Source organism: Lampris incognitus, chromosome 8 (genome assembly GCF_029633865.1).
Source record: "Lampris incognitus isolate fLamInc1 chromosome 8, fLamInc1.hap2, whole genome shotgun sequence".
Classification (NCBI taxonomy): Eukaryota; Metazoa; Chordata; class Actinopteri; order Lampriformes; family Lampridae; genus Lampris; species Lampris incognitus.
The window spans coordinates 30,434,243-30,454,708 of record NC_079218.1 but is presented as its reverse complement, the minus strand read 5'-3'; the positions used below and the strand labels follow the sequence as shown (position 1 = coordinate 30,454,708).

Sequence of the window (20,466 nt, the reverse complement as noted above, 5' to 3'; positions counted from 1 at the left end):
TATTTTCAAACACTGCAATCCAGTAAGTTAATTTAACTATATTGGCTGACCAGTAATAAAATAAGACACAGATTTAACACAGTCCTGGATTAAACTGAATTTTGTATGGAGAATATCCATTCCAAATTTGGGCAGCACGGTGGCGCAGTGGTTAGCATGGTCGCCTCACAGTAAGAAGGTCCTGGGTTCGAGCCCCAGGCTAGTCCAACCTTGGTGGATTATCCCGGGTCGTCCTCTGTGTGGAGTTTGCATGTTGTCTGCGTGGATTTCCTCTGGGTGCTCCGGTTTCCTCCCTCAGTCCAAAGACATGTAGGTCAGATGAATTGGCTGTACTAAATTGTCCCTAGTAATGTGTGTGTGTGTGTGTGTGTGTGTGTGTGTGTGTGTGTGTGTGTGTCGGCCCTGTGATGGCCTGACGGCCTGTCCAGGGTGTCTCTCCGCCTGCCGCCCAATGACTGCTGGAATAGGCTCCAGCGACCCTGAGAGCAGGATAAGTGGTCAAGATAATGGATGGATGGCTGGACAGAATATCCATTCAAAATTCAATTTACTCCAACTCTGGACTTAACCTGTGTCCAGGAAATTGGCCATTAGTCTATATTTCAGTTCAGTTTTATTCAAGTCAAGTTACATTGTTTGCCAAGCAAGTTGCACATACAGTGAATTCAGAGCAGGCCTTCATAAGAGATGTTATAACCTTTATTAGGAGAGGTTAGATGGAACCTTTTGTTGCATCATGGGTGATTTGTCATGGAGATATTTTGTTATGGCTCGCTGAGACCTTTTAAGTGATAAATTAGCAGCTCCAAAAGCACTGTCAGCAATTCTCTGTTCACTGATAGTCCATATGTCATTGTCCGGGACACACGCCATTTCGCTTTCTGACAAAGTGTTGCTCTTATGCTTTCACACACAGATTGACTGCAAACAAACACCACCTGTTTTTCTGTGAACCACATACGTGTGTGTGTGTGTGTGTGTGTGTGTGTGTGTCTGTCTGTCTATGCGCACATGCGTGTGTATAACTGCAAATATGTAAAAGTATCAACAATTCCTTCTCTCAAATTACAAATTACGCCGCTCAGGTATATTGAGTTTCTTTAATTTTCTGTACGCAAGCAGTATGTCTAAGACCCATAGAGTTGTGTGTGTGTGTGTGTGTGTGTGTGTGTGTGTGTGTGTGTGTGTGTGTGTGTGTGTGTGCGTGCATGCGTGCAAGCATGCGTTATACATGTAAAATGCCCGTTTTTGTGTTTGATGTAGAGAAAGAACCTGCGAGAGTCAGCAGCATCAGTTAGTTCTGATTGACTGGGTCCTTGTTCCGACCACTTTACACCACTTAGTAAGATACACCAGTTTAATGAACTGGAATAATCAGATTGCCTCTTACGGGGACTATTCCACTGATGAGCCGTTTTGTTCTTCCGCTAAGTAAGCCACTCCTCGCTGTCCATAGGCCCAAGTTATCAGCAAAGACTGAGGTTCAAATAAGAATGTGTTGATGGCATGTCACTATCCCATTATATATATATTTATTTTTTAATCATCTGTTTTTCAAACATAAAAGAAATTTAACTTGGTGGGCTGCTAATGTAACGCTCAACAAAGCATTATAAAATCAGAATATCTACTTAGGTAGATGTGTTGTAACTTCCCATCCCGGAATTTCATTCCCTTTCTAGGACGTAATCTAGAAAACCCTAACCTTTTGTAAACTGGGTTTGTTTTTCACCTTATCAAGACCAACTATAACGTAAAAATAGATAGAAAAGTAGATACTATTTTGTCATATAGGCCATCTTTTTTTCTGCTTGACAGGAAATGTGTTGTCTAATTTTGTCTACAGTGTGTGGACAGAGGGAAAACCACACATACATACATACATAATATACATAATATACACACATAATATACATACATACATATTGTCAACTAATTGTAACCCCTGACTGTAACACTCTGACCCATTGATCATATTCTCTCTCTCTCTCTCTCTCTCTCTCTCTCTCTCTCTCTCTCTCTCTCTCTCTCTCTCTCTCTCTCTCTCTCTCTCTCTCTCTCTCTCTCTCTCTCTCTCTCTCTCTCTCTCTCTCTCTCTCTCTCTCTCTCTCTCTCACACACACACACACACACACAGGGCGGTGGAGTGGTGGGTGTGTCCTGGTGGAGGTATTGCTTTAAATGGAGGGCAAATCATCTGTTCTTCCTCACACCAAACCAGCTCTCAGCAGACCTACCGTTCCTCCTCTCCTTCATCAGAGAATCACCTCCTCCTCCTGCTCCTGCTCACCAGGTAAACTGCTTTCCCTGCCTCCCCCTCTTTGTTCCTGTTCTCCTCCTTCTTCTCTTCTTCATCTCATCTCATTTTTAATGGGAAACTTCATTACTTTCCTTACTCCTCTTTCTTCATCTTTGATCCTCTCCCACTCTAACACCTCCTTCTCTTCTTTTCATGATGGGATCTCTTTGTTTCTATTCCATCTCAGGCACTCCGCTATCCTCCCTCTTCTCTCCTTATTGTTTCTCTTCCTTCTCTTACTATGTCTACTCATAAACGTTCACACAGAAGCGTGTTAGATTGAGGTAAGCTCTCTGTCTCTGTCTGTCTGTCTGTCTGTCTGTCTGTCTGTCTGTCTGTCTGTCTGTCTCTTTATATATATATATATATATATATATATATATACGGTTTTCACTATGCATCTGACCTTGCATTTGTGTGTGTGTGTGTGTGTGTGTGTTTCCAGCTGTCTCTCAGCATGGCTTTGTGGCTCCAGAGTACCTCTCTGCTGTTGCTGCTGGCTCTGAATTGGTCAGGCTCCCAAGCAGTGACTCCCCCACAACACCTGTGCGGCTCCCATCTGGTGGATGCACTGTACCTGGTCTGTGGAGAGCGGGGCTTCTTCTACAACCCAAAGAGAGACGTGGACCCCCTACTCGGTGAGAGCTGCCGCACTCAAATTTAACAACAATCAATGATAAAAATGAGCCAAGTATTGTGTCAAAGTCAAAGGATAAATTGAGTTTTGCTCAAGATTGTGAAATAGTCATTTTGAGAACAAATTTCACAGATGTTTAGTTTTTAATCAAAAATGTAGTTAGATGAAGTTGTTAGATTACAATAGACTACAACAGACTTTGCTGGTTGTCCATCGTGCCCGATGATGACCATCTTCTTCTATTTGTGGGTCCTTTGAGGACTCAGATAGCAGAAGATACCTGCGCAGAGATGGTTTTTAAAGTGGCATGGGGGGTGCGCTTCTCCCAACGCCACATGACTTGATTGTAGAGGAGATGGTTCCGATGGCAAGGGGGATCCCTAGACGACCGGCACCTCCACACAACTGCAGGGGGCTGCCGGAAATCCAGTTTTTCGGAAACCGCCTCGAAGCGTACCGCCCAGCTTGCTTTTCTGTTGGGGTAAGCTCCCTTAGCCTTATGTCTTCCCAGACTCACCCACAAGGCAGCGGGGCAGTGGTTGATAGGTGCCAGGGCCTGCACACCATATCTCTGGGGCCCACTGCTACTCCGAGATCCCCTGCCAAGTTAGCCTGGGGCCGCAAGACCCCAGTTACCACGTGTGGCCACGGAGAGGCCTGGCAGGAGTCTTGGTGAAGGAGAGGCTATGTACTAGCAAGGGAAGGCTTACACGCTAGGATGCTTCCCTATTCGCCACAAAGGCTAGCCAGCGGCAGCAAGCTAAGGGCAGGAAGGACACAAGCGGGTTGGAAGAACACATGCACCTTCCCTCCAACTACACACTGCTGCACTAGACGCATCACAACACCCTGTGTATGTACACACACACACACGCACAACAGACTACAGTTTATAAGGGAAGCAGTGCAAGTGCATAGGCCTGTATTGCTCAGTGAAATTTCAGCATGGCAGCCACTTGACACAGGTTTAAACCCACATATTAATTATACTGAGATTTTAAAAAAGTGCTTATCAACTTATATGAAAATAGCTGCTGTTGATGATGTAATCTGGCTGTGATTCTGTGCTAATGCACAGTATGTACTGCCAATAGACTGCTCCCTTAAAACCCAAAATAAGTTAACCTTTACATTGGCCCTCCCCATATTGGTCCCCTCCATCAGGTTTCCTTCCTTCAAAGGTGGGTGGAGCAACAGCTACCGGCGGGGAGAATGAGGTGGCTGAGTTTGCCTTCAAGGACCAGATGGAGATGATGGTGAAAAGGGGTATCGTGGAGCAGTGCTGCCACAAGCCCTGCAACATCTTTGACCTCCAGAACTACTGCAACTGAAGCGTGTTGATACCAACACTACGCTTGACCATGGCTTGTTCAGCCTGGTCTAGCCAAGCTTTGCTTAGTCCCTTGGCAAACAAGCTTAGCTTCTTGTTTAGCCAAGCCTGCTCCCCTTAGTTCTCTTTTTCAAAAAGCAAGAGAGTTGAGGGGCTGCTGACTCCCTGGAAAAAAAGAAAAAGAAAAACTGCTGTCTTTGTACACAAAAATGCTGAGAAATGAACGAATTCCTATTATTTTCCTAGAAAATAAAGTTCTATGAATTGAAGTGGTATTCTAGCCTTTGTTTATTGAGATGGGTATATGGGTAGAAGACAAGAATGTGCCTGCTCAGTGACTATAACTCACTTGATACAAGCATCAGATAATCTTATGAAGATAGAAACATACTGTAACAAATATGTGAGATAAGTACACGACAAATAAATGAGAGGAAAAAAGACAGACAGATAGACAGACAGACAAATGTCTTTGGCTGTCAGCTTATTTTACACCACTGTACCAAACAAGGTGCAATGGCATAAAATTCTACAATGTTTGTGTGGGGTTTTTTTTGTATGTGTATTTTCAGGGGGACCAAAAGCACTTCCTTTCTTACCATAGTAATGGTACATAATACTTTTGAGACTGACACGAATCTAACTTTGCCCTTTAAACCTAAACCAAAAATGCACAGAATCAGCACATCAGAAGTTTTGCATGGGAAAACGTTTGAGTAAATTCTGTCACAGGTTCTTTGTTGGACAAGGGCAGGCTTTTTGGCAATGCAAGAATAATGTAGAAAAACCAGCTGATTCACTATTGGTGTACCCATTTAGCAGCAAATACTGTGGTGCCTTTACTTTAGCCGATTATTGGAGATCTTCACAAGTGTGACCGTTCTTTAAAGTCTGACCTGCCCCTCAGGTCCCCAAAAAAAATCCAACAAGAGAAAATTCAATTGAGCCAACAGCATGCTGTTAAAAATCATCTCTTTTGTCCCACTGCCCAGATACTCCAACTTGCAACCGCATGATCTCGACTGCTACCAAATGTGCTTCATCTTAAAAATTAGTCTGACAGAGCCTCCTCTCCCTCACCCAGGACAACTGACACACTGCCAGTGTAGCTCACAGCCGCTGGACATCACTTCCTGGCTTCTGTGGCATCTTTTCGCCACTCTCATGAATAAATCTGTGTTGGGGAATCAATGATTTTTTTCCCCAAAAATACCCCCTTTTCTCCCCAATTGTACTTGGCCAATTACCCTATTTTCCGAGCGTCCCAGTCGCTGCTCCACCCCCTCTGCCGGTCCGGGGAGGGCTGCAGACTACCACATGCCTCTCTCGATACATGTGGAGTCGCCTGCCGCTGCTTTTCACCTGACAGTGAGGAGTTTCGCGAGAGGGACGTAGCGCGTGAGAGGATCACGCAATTCCCCCCAGTTCCCTCTCCCCCCTTGAACAGGCGCCCCGACTGACCAGAGGAGGCGCTAATGCAGCGACCAGGACACACACCCACATCCGGCTTCCCGCCCGCAGACACGGCCAAGCTGGAGGTAACGCAGGGAGTCGAACCGGCGATCCCCATGTTGGTAGGCAACGGAATAGACCGCCACGCCACCCGGACGCCCAGCACCATTATTTTTTAATTTGTTGGACAAACAATTCAATTCCAACAGATTTTGATACCCCAGCCTTGCTTGTTTGGACTGCAACTGCAATTCGTATTGAATGGGGTTATGCGAACTGCGCTCCTGTCTGGGCGAACCAAGCCGAGGCTGACGACTCCCAGAACTCCGGCAGCTTGAGAGAAACTGCATTAGTCGTCATGCTCATAAAAAGTTGTCTCTGGAAACGTCCAGCAGACAAACGTCGGGGTCACCAATGTGGAAATTGCGAGAAAGTAGACGTGTAGCGGACTGTATGGGCACAATTCACCGTAATTGGTAGACACGGGCCCTTTAAGAAAGTGTTTCCGGGTCGAGAGGCGCGGAGTGAGTACTAGGTTGGTTGGAGCAGCGCCATGTTGTTGATGACGGTGATTTTGTACGGAAGAATACAAAGAATACACGCGTTCGTGTAGTCAATGAGAGAAATTGTCCGTCTCTACTTTCCTGCAGTTTCCACATTGGTGACCCTGACGTTTGTCTGCTGGACGTTTCCTGAGACAACTCTTTATGAACATGACGACTAATGCGGTTTCTCTCAAGCTGCCGGAGTTCTGGGAGTCGTCCGGCTCGGCTTGGTTCGCCCAGACAGAAGCGCAGTTCGCACTGCGGGAAATCACCGCGGACGCCACAAAATACTGTTATGTGGTGGCGGCTCTCAGCAGTTCAACAGCAGCCAGAGTGGTGAGCCTCCTCAAAAACCCTCCGCAGCAGGATAAATACGAGACACTCGAGGCTCACCTGTTGAAAACTTGTGAACTTTCTTGACGCTGAGCGGGCCAGCCGGCTCTTCTCTATACAAGGCCTCGGTGACAGAAAGCCGTCTGAATTTACGGACAGGATGCTGGATCTCCTGGGAGAGCACAAGCCCGACTTCCTCGTCATACAGTTGTTACTGCGACAGCTGCCTTCTCAGGTACGGGCTGCTTTAGCCAACACCCAGTGGCGATGCTAGGGTCTGTTGGGGCCCTAGGCAAAAATTCTCAGGAGGGGCCCCCAACCAGCGTTCATCGCCATTATGTTGTAAATAATCTGACACCAACAAAAAATATACGAAATATCAACTTTTTTTGATTCCAAATGTGCACATAATATAACTTTCAAAATATAAAGAACAATAAAAACCAGAACATTGTCACACTATAAATATATAAATTATAAGGCTAGTGCAAATGCTGCCACTCGCATCAAAAGAAAATAAGAAATAAGTTGGTACAATGTACATATATAGAACAATAAAACACAGTAAATAACTTAAAATAAAAACAATATAAACATATGACAACATATCTCCAAAATATATAAACCCACAGTGTTAGCTCAACAACCACCTTTAACCCTCATAGGGACATTTAGGGATATCTTTGTCCTCTCAGGATGTGGTATGAGTCTGTGGTGGCCAGTGCTCTCCTGTTTGCTGTTGTGTGTTGGGGCAGCAGGCTGAGGGTAGCAGATGCAAACAGGCTCAATAAACTGATCCGCAAGGCCGGTGACGTTGTGGGGTTGGAACTGGTTTATATGGCGGCGGTTTCGGAGAGGAGGACGCTGTTGAAATTACGTGCCACCCATGACAATGTCTCCCACCCACTCGATGACATGCTGGTTGGACACAGGAGTACTTTTAGTAATAGACTCATTCTGCTGAAAAGCACCACAGAGCGCCACAGGAGGTCATTCCACTTCCTGGTGTCAGAAGTGGGAGGGTGAGACCGTGAGGCCATTGGAAGCGCATGTGCCCAGAGACGTGAGGGAGCATGTAGTATACTGAAGCACGGGGACGGGCTTCCCGAAAGAGCGGGGTAGTGTAACGACCACAGATAACTGGACTCGCTAGCCCTTGGCTAGCGGGTTGGACCCTTTAGTCGACTGGTTAACATTGTCGCTCGTGGTGCAGGAGATCCGGGTTCGTGTCCTGGCTGCAGTGGTTCTCGGCTGGCCCCCTGAATTCGCTACAGTATGAAACGTTTCTATGCAGTGGTCTTCCTCTAAATCTCAACAGCATGAGTCCAAACTACACTGTCTCATGATCAACAAAGGCTCAGCAGCGATGTAGGACCACCCTCTGCAGGGCATTTAGAGAGTTACAGGAAAAGTTCACTTGGTAATGGTTGACTTTATGTGGACTACAGATGTGTTCAAGGAGCAAGTCAACCAACCACAAGAAATGTATGAACATCGTTACGACTACAACTCACAATGTCTTTATCTTCATGGTTCCAATGTGTCGTGTATGAAACACTAATAATGTTCTAAGCTGTTTAAGCAGATAACTGGAAAGTGCACACGGCAGACTTATGACAGTAACATAGTATATTTATTATTACACTGTAACAACCTAGCTATCCAGAGTAGAGCGGAGTACCAAGAGAATGCCCTGGTGGCGATTCTGCCTTATATACTATTCAGGAACAACCAATAGATGACCTCCACCTTATTCAGTACCAATCACATTGATCTGTGTATATTCAAAACTAATAAAACCACACTGGTTAATATTCTGTGTTGGGAACACCACAGCTCCTCCCCTGTAAATTCAAACTTCATTTTTTTCTAGGATTCTAACATATCCTTTTTGCTCTTAAGCTCGTAACCATGTACAGTATTTCTTCAACAGTAACCATACATTACATTACAGATTTCTTTTTTTTCAATAACCAATCTGCATGTCAGTCACAAGTTCAGTCTATCAGGAGGACGTCTGTCTCTCACAGGACGAGTGTTCCTTTCCACAACTGGCGGTGGTGGTTCTACAGGTCGTTCTTCCACAACCTGTTGTTCAGGATGTTCTGACACATCAGTGTCTGCATTGAAATCATCAATCTCCCAAGAAGCTCTATCACAAGAGTCCATTTGGGTCTGATTTGGATTTCCCTTGACACCCAACATCTGGTTCAAATGTCTTTTCACACAATTTCCATTTACTTCAACACTGTATGTGACAGGACCCAGCACTTCACTTATAACTCCATTCAACCATTTCTCCCCTCCCCTGTAATTTTTTACCAACACGTGTTGACCAACCTTAAAAGACCTAACACGGGGAAGATTTGGTTCAGACTCGGTCTGCATTCTCTGAGAGAACTCTGGTTTGATAAGACACAACCTGGTTCGCACCTGTCTTCTCAGAAATAGCTCAGCTGGGGTCTTTCCTGTCTTAGTATGGGGTGTGTTTCTGTACCCAATCAGACAATTTGCTACACAGTGCTCAAGCGTCATACCACCAATGGCTCTATTCTTTGCAAGGGATTTCTTAAGATTTTGGACCAATCTTTCAGCTAAACCATTACTTGCAGGATGGTATGCAGGTGACTTGATGTGTTTTACTCCATTTTTAGTCAAAAATGACTCAAACTCTTGCGATACGAATTGAGGTCCGTTATCAGTTACAACCTCTTTAGGAAACCCATAAGCTGCAAATAAATTTCTCATTGCTTCAATTGTCTTAGATGAAGTAGTAGTGGTCATGGGAACTATCTCTGGCCATCTAGCATAGGCATCCATCACTACTAAAAACATCTGCTTGTGGTCGTCAGCAAAATCAAGATGTACTCTTTCCCATGGACTCGAAGACCATTTCCATGTATGTATCGGTGCGGTAGCAGGCATACTACGCTGCTGCTGACAAATAGTACACTGATTCACTTCACGTTCAATACTGTCATCTAATGTAGGCCACCAGAATAAACTTCTGGCGAGGGACTTCATTTTAACTATTCCCCAGTGGTGCTCATATAATTCAGACAATAGCCTGTCTCTTAGTTTATGAAGCACTACCACACGGTAACCCCATAATAAACAATCATCCTCAATGCTAAGCTCTAATTTTCTCTGAAAATAAGGCTTCAGTGACTCATCCTGTACATGTTTAGGCCATCCAGTTAACACCAACTGTTTAACCACTCTTAACACAGGATCTCTGTCTGTTTCTTTGGCTATTTCTCTAGCAGTAAGAGGTAAGTCTTCCAGGTAAGACACTCTGTAAATTGGGTTTGACACCACATCTACATCAGGCTTCACAGGTAATCTTGATAAAGCATCAGCATTGCTATGCTGCTCTGACTTCTTGTACTGGATTTCGTATGTATACGCTGCCAAAATTAGAGCCCACCTTTGCAATCTAGCGGCGGCCAGTGTTGGCACACCTGTTTTAGGCCCCAGAATTTTCAACAGTGGCTTGTGATCTGTCAATAACAAGAATTTCCTTCCATAAAGATACTCATGGAATTTCATAACTCCAAAAACAAGACCCAGTGCCTCTTTTTCCAGTTGAGAGTAATTCTGTTCTGTTTTAGTTAACATTCTGGATGCAAATGCGATAGGTCTCTCACTTCCGTCTTTCATTTTGTGGCTGATTACAGCACCAACTCCATAAGGAGAAGCATCACATGCTAGTATGATATGTAACTCTGCATCAAAATGTACTAACAATTTATCTGACTGAAGAGACGTCTTTGCACTATCAAATGCACTTTGACATTTCTCTGACCATTCTCAGGTTGCATCTTTATGCAGCAATGCTGTCATTGGCTGAATCAGAGTAGATAGATTAGGGATAAACTTCCCATAGTAGTTTAACAGAGCTAAGAATGACCTGAGTTCAGTTACATTTTTCGGAACTGGAGCCCTCTGAATAGCATCTGTCTTTTCCTTCATTGGATGTATGCCCATGGCATCAATGACATGCCCTAAGTATGAAACGCTGTTCTGCATGAATGCACACTTCTCTCTTTTAACCCTGAGATGTAAGTTTCAAGTCTGCTAAGCACCTCTTCCAAGTTAGTCAGGTGCCTTTCTGTATCTTTTCCAGTAATTAAGATGTCATCTAAATAACAGATGACCCCTTCCATGCCCTGAAGAACCTGATCCATAATCTTTTGAAAAATAGCAGGGGCGCTAGCAACACCGTAGGGTAACCTACTGTAGTGATACAACCCTCTGTGTGTGTTGATAGTTAGGTAATGTCTTGAATTGTCCTCTAACAGAAGTTGCTGATAAGCCTGCGACAAGTCTAATTTGGTAAACTCCTGACGTCCTGCTAGTTTAGCAAATAAATCTTGGGTTTTGGGTAGTGGATACTGTTTCACATTCAACCATGGATTGATGGTGACCTTGTAGTCTCCACATATTCTCACGCTATCATCCTTTTTAGGCACACAAACTATTGGAGCTGCCCACTCACTGTAATTAATGGGTGAGATGACACCTTCAGCTTCCAATTTTGCCAGTTCTCTCTCTACGGCTTCTCTTAATGCATAAGGCACGTTTCTAGGCTTACAGAACTTGGGCACAGCATCTGGAACTACATGTAGTCTGGCTTCAATACCTTTTAACTTGCCTAGCTCAGGTTTGAACACTGATGCATGTCTGGCACACACATCATCCACTGTATCAGGAGCCACTCTGTTGACTCTTAACCAGTCTAGCTTTAATTGACTTATCCAGTCTCTGCCCATTAATGCAGGACCTTGTTACGGCTCGCCCACCCCGTGCCGTGCCCCCCCCCCGCGCCGGCAGCCAATCAGCTCGTCAGGGCCGGGCTTAGCCGTCAGGGCTGGGCTTAAGTTTGGTGGCCTCCCACGCACCCGTTGTTAGTTCTTGTTGTAACCTCCTCGCAGTAGCGGCTACTCTTCCCTCACGGTCCTTTTCTCTCCAAACTCATCCCAGCCCTTGGTTTATATTTTAGTATCCTGCCGTGTTCCCGTTTTTGGATTACCCGCGAGTTTTTCCCCTTGGACTTTCCATTTTTCTTGTTGCTCATTGCCTCCCTGTGTTTGACTATTTGTACGCGTAAGGAATAAAGTACGCCAGTTTTCGGCTAACCCCATCTCTGTCTGGTGTCGTGCGCTTGGGGTCTTCCACAATCCCTAACAGTACGAACTGACCATGACGACCCCAGCCGACACAGAGAGCGTACAAGCCAGTCCACTTCGAGCGGCTCTCATCGGACAGATCCAACTGACTAACTCCCACACCCAGCAGCTAGAGGCGGCCTCCACCGCTGTGAGAGATCTTCAGACTCAGGTCCAGCCCCTCCAGGCCTGTGTGGGTAACCTAACGAGCCAGCAGGCGGCGTTGGCGAGCCAACAAGCAGAGATCCTGCGGCAGTTGCAAACCATCACGGCGGCTCTCACCATCCAGCCGCTGGGCCAGCCTGCCCCTGGAGTCGTGGGTAACCCGCCCCCTGGGCCCGCTGCCCCAGTTAACCCTGTGGGGCTCAACCCAGTTCCCCGGGAGCCCTGCATCTCCAGCCCACGACCATTTGATGGCAACTTTGAGACCTGTGCCACAATCATTATGCAGTGTGAGCTGGTCTTCCTGCACCAACCCAGCATGTTCACGTCTGATGCTGCCCGGGTCGCTTATGTGACCAACCTGCTCACAGGCCGAGTAGCTCAGTGGGCCACTGCTTCCTGGTCCATGAAGGCCAGTTTCTGCGTCACCTACGAGGCCTTTGAGGCGGAACTACGGAAGGTTTTCCACCATCCAGTCGGTGGCCAGGACCCTGGTGCTCGGCTGAGTAGTATCCAGCAGGGCAGTGGCAGTGTCACAGACTACTCGGTGGAGTTCAGGCTGGCTGCAGCTGAGAGCGGCTGGAATGACCAGTCACTTCGGGTCACCTTCCGGAGAGGTCTCAGCGAGGCTGTCAAGGACCAGCTAGCCACCCGGGAGGAGCCCACCTCCCTCGAGGACCTGATCAAGCTCGCCATCCGCATCGACGGACGCCTCCGGAGAGGAGGCGCGAGCGAGCCCTGCGTGGATCCCCGTCCATTCCCCAGTCTTCCAGCTCTCCTAACAGGACCCCTACTCCTGCTCGCCCCACTTTCCCTGTGGCCGTTTCTCCCCCCGTGCCCCAGACCACGATGGGGGAGGAACCTATGCAGCTGGGGTGCACGCGCCTTAGTCCGGCCGAACGGGAGGCCCGGTTCAAGGCGGGCCAATGCCTCTACTGTGGCCAGAAGGGACATCTGATCAGCGGCTGCCCCACTCGGCCAAAAGACTAGGCTCACTGGGGCCCCGGGAGATCCTAGTGAGCTGCCTTTCCTGTTCCCGCCGTCCTGCCCCACAGAACCATCTAGTTAGTGTTACCCTGGCCTGGGCTGACCAGCGGCTCACGCTGGGTGCACTCCTTGACTCGGGGGCTGATGAGTGTTTCCTGGACTCAAGAGTTTGCTGCCCAAGCTAACATCCCGCTAGAGACGCTGGAGAAGACCATGGAGGCCTTCGCGCTGGACGAGCGCTGCCTGGCCAGCGTCACCCAACGCACCCACCCTGTCTCTCTCACCATAGCAGGTAACCATGTGGAGAGACTTCGGTTCTACATCATCCAGTCCCCGTTAGTCCCTGTGATCCTAGGGCGCCCCTGGCTCATGCAGCATGAGCCACACATCGCCTGGGCCTCCGGTACCATCATGGAGTGGAGCTCCTCCTGTCATGCCCAATGTCTCCAGGCTGCTCCCACCCAATCCCCCCGACATGCCCCTAGTGCCCCGCCTCCCGACCTCTCCTCTGTTCCCCCTGAGTACCATGAGTTAGGTGAGGTTTTCAGCAAGACCCGGGCCCAATGTCTTCCTCCTCATCGGCCTTATGACTGTGCTATCGACCTCCACTCTGGGGCACCCCTTCCCAGCAGTCGTCTGTACAGTCTGACCATCCCCGAGAAGGCTGCGATGGACGAGTACATCTCCGAGTCCTTGGCAGCGGGGCTCATTCGGCCCTCGTCCTCCCAGGTGGCAGCTGGATTCTTTTTCGTGAAGAAGAAGGACGGGGGCCTCCGACCCTGCATTGACTATCGCCAACGCAATGAGATAACCGTCAAAAACAAGTACCCCCTTCCTCTCATGAGTTCCACCCTTGAGCCCCTCACCCAGGCTACAGTCTTCACTAAGCTGGACCTCCGGTGGGCCTATCATCTGGTCCGGATCCAGAAGGGGGACGAGTGGAAGACAGCCTTTAAGACGCCCTGGGATCATTATGAGTACCTGGTCATGCCGTTCGGCTTCACCAACGCCCCGGCGGTATTCCAGGCTCTCATGAATGACATTCTCCGCGACATGCTCGACGAGTTTGTGGTGGTCTACCTCGATGACATCCTCATCTTCTCCAGGATCCTCGAGGAACATGTCCAGCATGTCCGCCGGGTACTCGAACGTCTCCTCCGGAACCGGCTCTTCGTCAAGGCAGAGAAGTGCCGGTTCCATTCCCCTTCCGTTGACTACCTGGGCTTCGTCGTTGAGAGGGGACAGACCCGGGCCGACCCCCGCAAGATCCAGGCTGTGGTGGACTGGCCCGATCCCACATCACGGAAGGAATTACAGAGCTTCCTCGGGTTTGCGAACTTCTATCGGAGGTTCATCCGGAACTATAGCCGCGTGGCAGAACCTCTCACCAGGCTGACCTCCCCCTCCCAGCCGTTCATCTGGTCCCCGGCTGCCCGCTCTGCGTTCCAGTCCCTCAAGGAGAGGTTCACCAGTGCCCCGGTCATGCTCCACCCCGACCCCAAGAGGCAGTTCATCGTAGAGGTGGACGCTTCGGACACCGGGTTGGGGGCTGTCATCTCCCAGCGGTCAGCGTCTGACCAGAAGGTCCACACATGCGCCTTCTTCTCTCGCTGGTTCCTCCCCGCTGAGGAGAACTACGATGTCGGGAACCGGGAGCTGCTGGCAGTGGTGGCTGCTCTGGAGGAGTGGCGCCATTGGCTGGAGGGGGCGGAACAGCCGTTCACCATCTGGACGGATCATAAGAACTTGACGTTCATCCGGGCAACCAAGCGCCTCAATGGTCCGCAGGCACGGTGGTCCAGCTTCCTCAGTCGGTTTGACTTCACTCTGACGTATCGCCCCGGGTCCCGCAACACGAAGGCAGACTCCCTGTCCCGACAACACCTGAGGAGGGAGCCGGCTACAGAGGAGCCGACTCCCATCCTTCCTGAGGCCAGGGTGGTTGGCGTGGTTACCTGGGACATCGAGACCGTGGTCAGGCAGGCGTTGCGCTCCCATCCCGCCCCAAGCCACGTCCCTCCACGCCGCCTATTCGTCCCGGACACAGTCCGGCCCCGGGTTCTCCAGTGGGGCCATGCCAGTCAGTTTGCTTGCCACCCGGGTGTCCACCGCACCTTCACCTTTCTGGCTCGGCGTTTCTGGTGGCCCACCATGAGGAACGACGTCAGGGACTTCGTAGGGGCCTGCTCCGTCTGTGCTCGCAGCAAGGCCTCTCACCAGGCACCCGCGGGTCTGCTGCAGCCCCTCCCAACTCCAAGCCGGCCCTGGTCCCATGTGGCGTTGGATTTTGTCTCCGGACTGCCTCCCTCCCAGGGTAACACTGTGATCCTGACAGTGGTGGACCGCTTCAGTAAGGGAGTGCACCTGGTGGCCCTCCCCAGACTCCCATCGGCTTCTGAGATGGCGGACCTCCTGACGAGCCACGTGTTCTGTCTCCACGGCCTTCCCCTGCACGTCGTCTCGAACCGAGGGCCCCAGTTCGTCTCCCAGGTATGGCGGGCCTTTTGTAAGGGGTTGGGTGCCTCTGTTAGTCTCTCCTCTGGCTATCACCCACAGACTAACGGGCAAACGGAGAGGATGAACCAGAGCGTGGAGTCTGCCCTCCGGTGCGTGGCCGCCAAGAAGCCCAGCTCCTGGAGCCGGTTCCTCCCCTGGGTCAAGTATGCCATCAACTCCCTGGTCAGCTCTGCCACCGGCCTCTCACCTTTTGAGGTGTCCCTGGGCTACCAGCCGCCTCTCTTTCATGTGCAGGAGTCGGAAGTGGCAGTTCCCTCCGTGCAGGCCCATCTGAACCGGTGTCGTCGCATCTGGGAGGTGACCAGAGCTGCTCTGCTCCGGGCAGCTGAGCACACCAGTCGGGGAGCCAACCGACGCCGGTCCCCAGCGCCTACGTACCAACCAGGCCAAAGGGTGTAGCTGTCCTCGAAGGATCTCCCGCTTCAGTCCACCGCGAAGAGGCTGAACCCCCGGTTTGTTGGGCCCTTTGAGATCACGAAGGTTCTCAGCCCCGTGGCGGTGAGTCTGAAGCTTCCGGCTTCCTTGAAGACCCATCCCATGTTTCATGTGTCTCAGGTTAAGCCTGTCTCCCACAGTCCTCTGATGCCTCCGGCCCCGGCTCCGCTTCCCCCTTAGATTGTGGATGGGCACCCCCAGTGGAAGGTCCGCCGGCTGCTGGACGTCCGGCGCCGAGGACGGGGGTTCCAGTATTTAGTGGACTGGGAGGGCTATGGTCCGGAGGAACGTAGCTGGGTCTCCCGCCAGCTCATCCTGGACCCTGGGCTGCTCACTGAGTTCCATCATTCCCATCCTGACAAGCCGGGCAAGTCGCCTGGTGGCTCCCGTGGAGGGGGGGGGGTACTGTTACGGCTCGCCCACCCCGCGCCGTGGCCCGCCCACCCCTCACCGGCAGCCAATCAGCTCGTCAGGGCCGGGCTTAGCCGTCAGGGCTGGGCTTAAGTTTGGTGGCCTCCCACGCACCCGTTGTCAATTCGTGTTGTAACCTCCCCGCAGTAGCGGCTACTCTTCACGGTGTTCACGGTCCTTTTCTCTCCGAACTCACCCCAGCCCTTGGTTTATGTTTTAGTATCCTATTTAGTATCCTGCCGTGTTCCCGTTTTTGGATTACCTGCGAGTTTTTTCCCCTTGGACTTTCCGTTTTTCTTGTCGCTCGTTGACTCCCTGTGTTTGACTATTTGTACGCACGCGTAAGGAATAAAGTATGCCAGTTTTCGGCTAACCCCATCTCTGTCTGGTGTCGTGCACTTGGGGTCTTCCACAAACCCTAATAGACCTCTTCCTTTCACGACTAGTAGTTCTAGCTTTTCTGAGCGTTCCTTGCATTTCACCTTTGCTGTGAATTTTCCTATCAATGGCAATGATTCCTCACTGTAGGTTTTCAGCACACAATTTGCAGGACTAAGTTTCACATCTTTAAACCTGCGTTTAAGTAGAGTTTCAGATATCACTGACACGGCTGCGCCAGTGTCTACCTCCATTTTCACCCTTGTACCATTTACACTTACATACACATAGTAGGGTTTCACAATGTCACCTTTACCCGTGTTCATTGCAAAAAGTTCGGCCCCTCCACTGTCCAATGTCTGACCAGTGTCAATGTTCTGTACAGCATCCACCATGCACCTTGTCGGCACACAGCAGTCGTCTCTGGCACTGCAGAGCTGAGGCTGGATAGGATCTCCATCTGCCCGAAGACTGTGAGCGTTGCTCTGGTCCACGTGCTGGGGAGCGTTGCAAACAAGTCTTCCCTGCTGCTTGATAGCGCTGGAATTTGTACATGTCTCGTGCTTGAGAGCGTGGCAACATTCCAAATGCATGGTCCCTTTCGATGCCTTGCCATAGCTTCCTTCTTTAGGTGAACGGCATGCTTTTGCGATGTGTCCCTTTTTCTTGCACTGGTGACACTGCGTCCTTGAACCTGCATTCATCCGGTCTGTGGCCTTTTCCTTGCAGCGATAGCAGGGCTTTCCGTTAGCTGTAGACTTTACCGTAGCCTCTCTATGCTTTATGTTAGCCTTCTTTTCCACCACATTAGCTTTATAGCCTTTCTGTGCAAACTGTTGCGCACTGTTGCCTTTTGTTACCTCAAAAGAAAGCGCCATTTCAACTGCGAGCTGTAACGTTAAGTCTTTTGTGTGAGCAGCATTGAGTAACCGATCTCTTAGCTCACTGCTCTTAACTCCACAGACAAACCTATCACGCAGTGCTTCATCTAAAAATGTTCCAAATTTGCATGTGGCTGCTAACTTTCTCAAACTTGCAATGTACTCGCGCAACACGTTGAAAATTAACGTGCTAACTCGTCGAAAATTAACGTTAACACGTCGAAACTGGTCGCGTTGCGCGCCATTTTACGCGTTGTGGAGTCAAATGACGCGCAACACGTCTAAAATTAACGTGTTAACACGTCACTCTGCTTTCCGACACTCCCTTTTCTGGGCCCTTACAGATTGTTTCTCCATTGCGCCTTTTGCTTACTGGTGATCGATTTAATCTCAGTAGGAGCAATGGCATCAAAATTTTAGAACTGGAAGTATTCAGTAGATCATCAACATGATTTGGAGCTAGAACGGTTTCACATTTGACGGCTTCCATAAAAAGAGTTCTGGTATTCTCATCAATGTAACTTTTTTTCAACAGTTTCAGGTCTAATGTTGCTTTTTGGTGTAATAGACAGATTAAAGAATACACAAAATGATCTGATAAAGCAGCATCAAGTACAGTGACATTTTCCCTTACTCTCTGAGACAATACCTACCACCTCCAAAAAGAATTAGGATCATAGGTGCTTTAGTTTTCGGTCCCGCTATCTACACTAACACCACACACACACACATTCCGAAACTATGTGAGTAGATTTCTTTTGTAGTTGTATTGTAGCGAATTCGGGGGGCAGTCTGGGAACCGTGACCACAGCCGGGACGCGAACCCTTATCTCCCGCTCCGCAATCGACAACGTTAACCAGTCGACTAAAGGGTCCGACCCGTCAGCCAACGTGTCTACTTATCCATCCACGTTACACTACCCCCCTCCTTCGGGAAGCGCGTCCCCGCGCTTAAGCATATCAGCTCCTTCACGCCTCTGGGCGCATACACTTCCGATGGCCTTACGGTCTGTCTCCCCATCCCAGTTCTGATACCAATGTAGCGAATTCGGGGGGCAACCACAGGAACTGCCGCGGCCGGGAAGCGAGCCCGTATCGTCCGCACCGCGGGGGACATTGCTAACCGCTCGACTAGTAGCTGAATTAATTTAAGAGTAGGTGAGAAGGGGTGGGGAAAAATAAGTGTATATTTCCTCCTACTCCTTTTCGAACATGTAACAAATTGTCTGATGTATGGAGATTTGTTTGCTGAGTTTGATGTGTGGATTTGTTGATCACTTCAGATTATTGGCAATGGATTATCTGTATATTATATCCTGCTTGTTTACATGTTCGAAATAAACCATTCATTCATTCATTCAGTCATTCAGTCATTGTAGAGGGATGCACGCCCAACGTTTCACATCTGTCAAAACCGAACTCAAATCAACTTCTGTCAAAAAGCAAACAGGAGTTCAATAAACTGCAAGTTTGAAACCCGCACCGGCACTTCTGTGTTAGACGTAACATCACTACGTAACAGAGTAGTTTTATTTTTATCAGTCTGTGCTCTTTTATGACTCTCGTTTATTAATTATGATATATTTGATAAAGTATTTAACGATACTAATCATGAGAGTGGTGATACACAATTGACGATAGATTCACCAGGGGCTGCTGCTCCTTTAAGGCGGACGTTCAGACTGCTGACGTAGGCACTGTTTAGAGTTTCCGGGGTGGATCCATGTTTTTGAGCAGCCTAGCGGTTATCTGGTTGCCACGAGGGATTGTGCTGTATCGGTGTTGTTTTGTGTGGCGAGTAAATGGAATTGGCCCGATTCGATCTCTCCGTTTCCTCATTCCTGCACTCCCACAAGAGAAGGAATCGGCATGAGAGAAACCTCATTTAAACCTCTATCCAGACATGCAGACCCTTAAACCTTCTCTCAATTTCACTTGTCGGAGTCGATAATCTGTTAAAAATAATAATTTCCTGATTATTACCTAACGATGATAGTGTGAAGAAAATCCGTCAAACTGCCGGATTAAGACACTTTAACAGGAGCAAGTGAACCAACCACAAGGAATGTATCGCGCGACTGGTCCACAGCAGGTGAGGTGTGAGATTTATTTCTAAACCAGTAAAAAGTAAGAGCAGATTTCAACATGTCTGGAAAAATGGACGGCGTGCAGATGAAAAGAAGAAGAGAGCTTCTTTCGATTCGCAAAAAGGACGGAATCAAGAGTCAGCTGTGTGGTACAGTCATATGGAAAACCGATATGCCCCAAATACTAAATGAGTAAATAAATGAATAGATAAGTAAAAGAATCACGTTAGAGATGCCGACGTTTACGATCTGAAGGCAGACAGAAGACGCTGTCATGTCATGTGTGAATAAACGCCATCTGTAAATCTGACCGATAGAAGCTGAATGTGTGAACAGAGAAAAAAAGTCATGATGACAATATTACAGAATGGATGTTTGAAATGTGCTTCGCTCTCGCTTTCGCTTTCGCTCTCTATCTCTCGATTAGGAACGGGGGACAGGTCGAACTGTGTAATTTGGACCTAAGTATTGAGCTAATAAACTGAGGGAATAAAAAGCAGGGCTTGGGGTTGAAGAGGGAAAAGGAAGCGGTTGCTTTCTTCCTCAACCAGTTTTATCAGAAGTAAGGGTATAATGAAAACGTTTTTAGTAGGGCAATGCACCTCTTAAACCGGACTTTCATACAATTGGTAGATTGTAAACGGCGCTGTCTGTCTGTCTGTCTGTCTGTCTGTCTGTCTGTCTGTCTGTCTCTCTCTCTCTCTCTCTCTCTCTCTCTCTCTCTCTCTCTCTCTCTCTCTCTCTCTCTCTCTCTCTCTCTCTCTCTCTCTCTCTCTCTCTCTCTCTCTCTCTCTCTCTCTCTCACGTCCCGCCCGTCTCTATCAGTTTGATTTTCCCTGCGAAC

At 48.8% G+C, this 20,466-nt stretch overlaps 1 protein-coding gene across 1 annotated transcript; it reads left to right on the top strand.

Moving 5' to 3' along the window:
- The first annotated feature begins 2,753 nt into the window (after positions 1 to 2,753).
- Positions 2,754 to 4,425, top strand: ins (preproinsulin). Its single transcript, XM_056285270.1, has 2 exons — positions 2,754 to 2,937; positions 4,101 to 4,425. Exons 1-2 carry the CDS (start codon positions 2,757 to 2,759, stop codon positions 4,265 to 4,267), a joined length of 348 nt encoding a protein of 115 aa, XP_056141245.1. The 5' UTR covers positions 2,754 to 2,756; the 3' UTR covers positions 4,268 to 4,425.
- Positions 4,426 to 20,466: the final 16,041 nt, after the last annotated feature.

Coding starts and splice junctions, on each gene's coding strand:
- ins (XM_056285270.1), top strand. CDS start 2,757: ATGGCTTTGTGGCTCCAGAGTACCTCTCTGCTGTTGCTGCTGGCTCTG. Junction 2,938..4,100: donor AGACGTGGACCCCCTACTCG/GTGAGAGCTGCC, acceptor CCCCTCCATCAG/GTTTCCTTCCTTCAAAGGTG.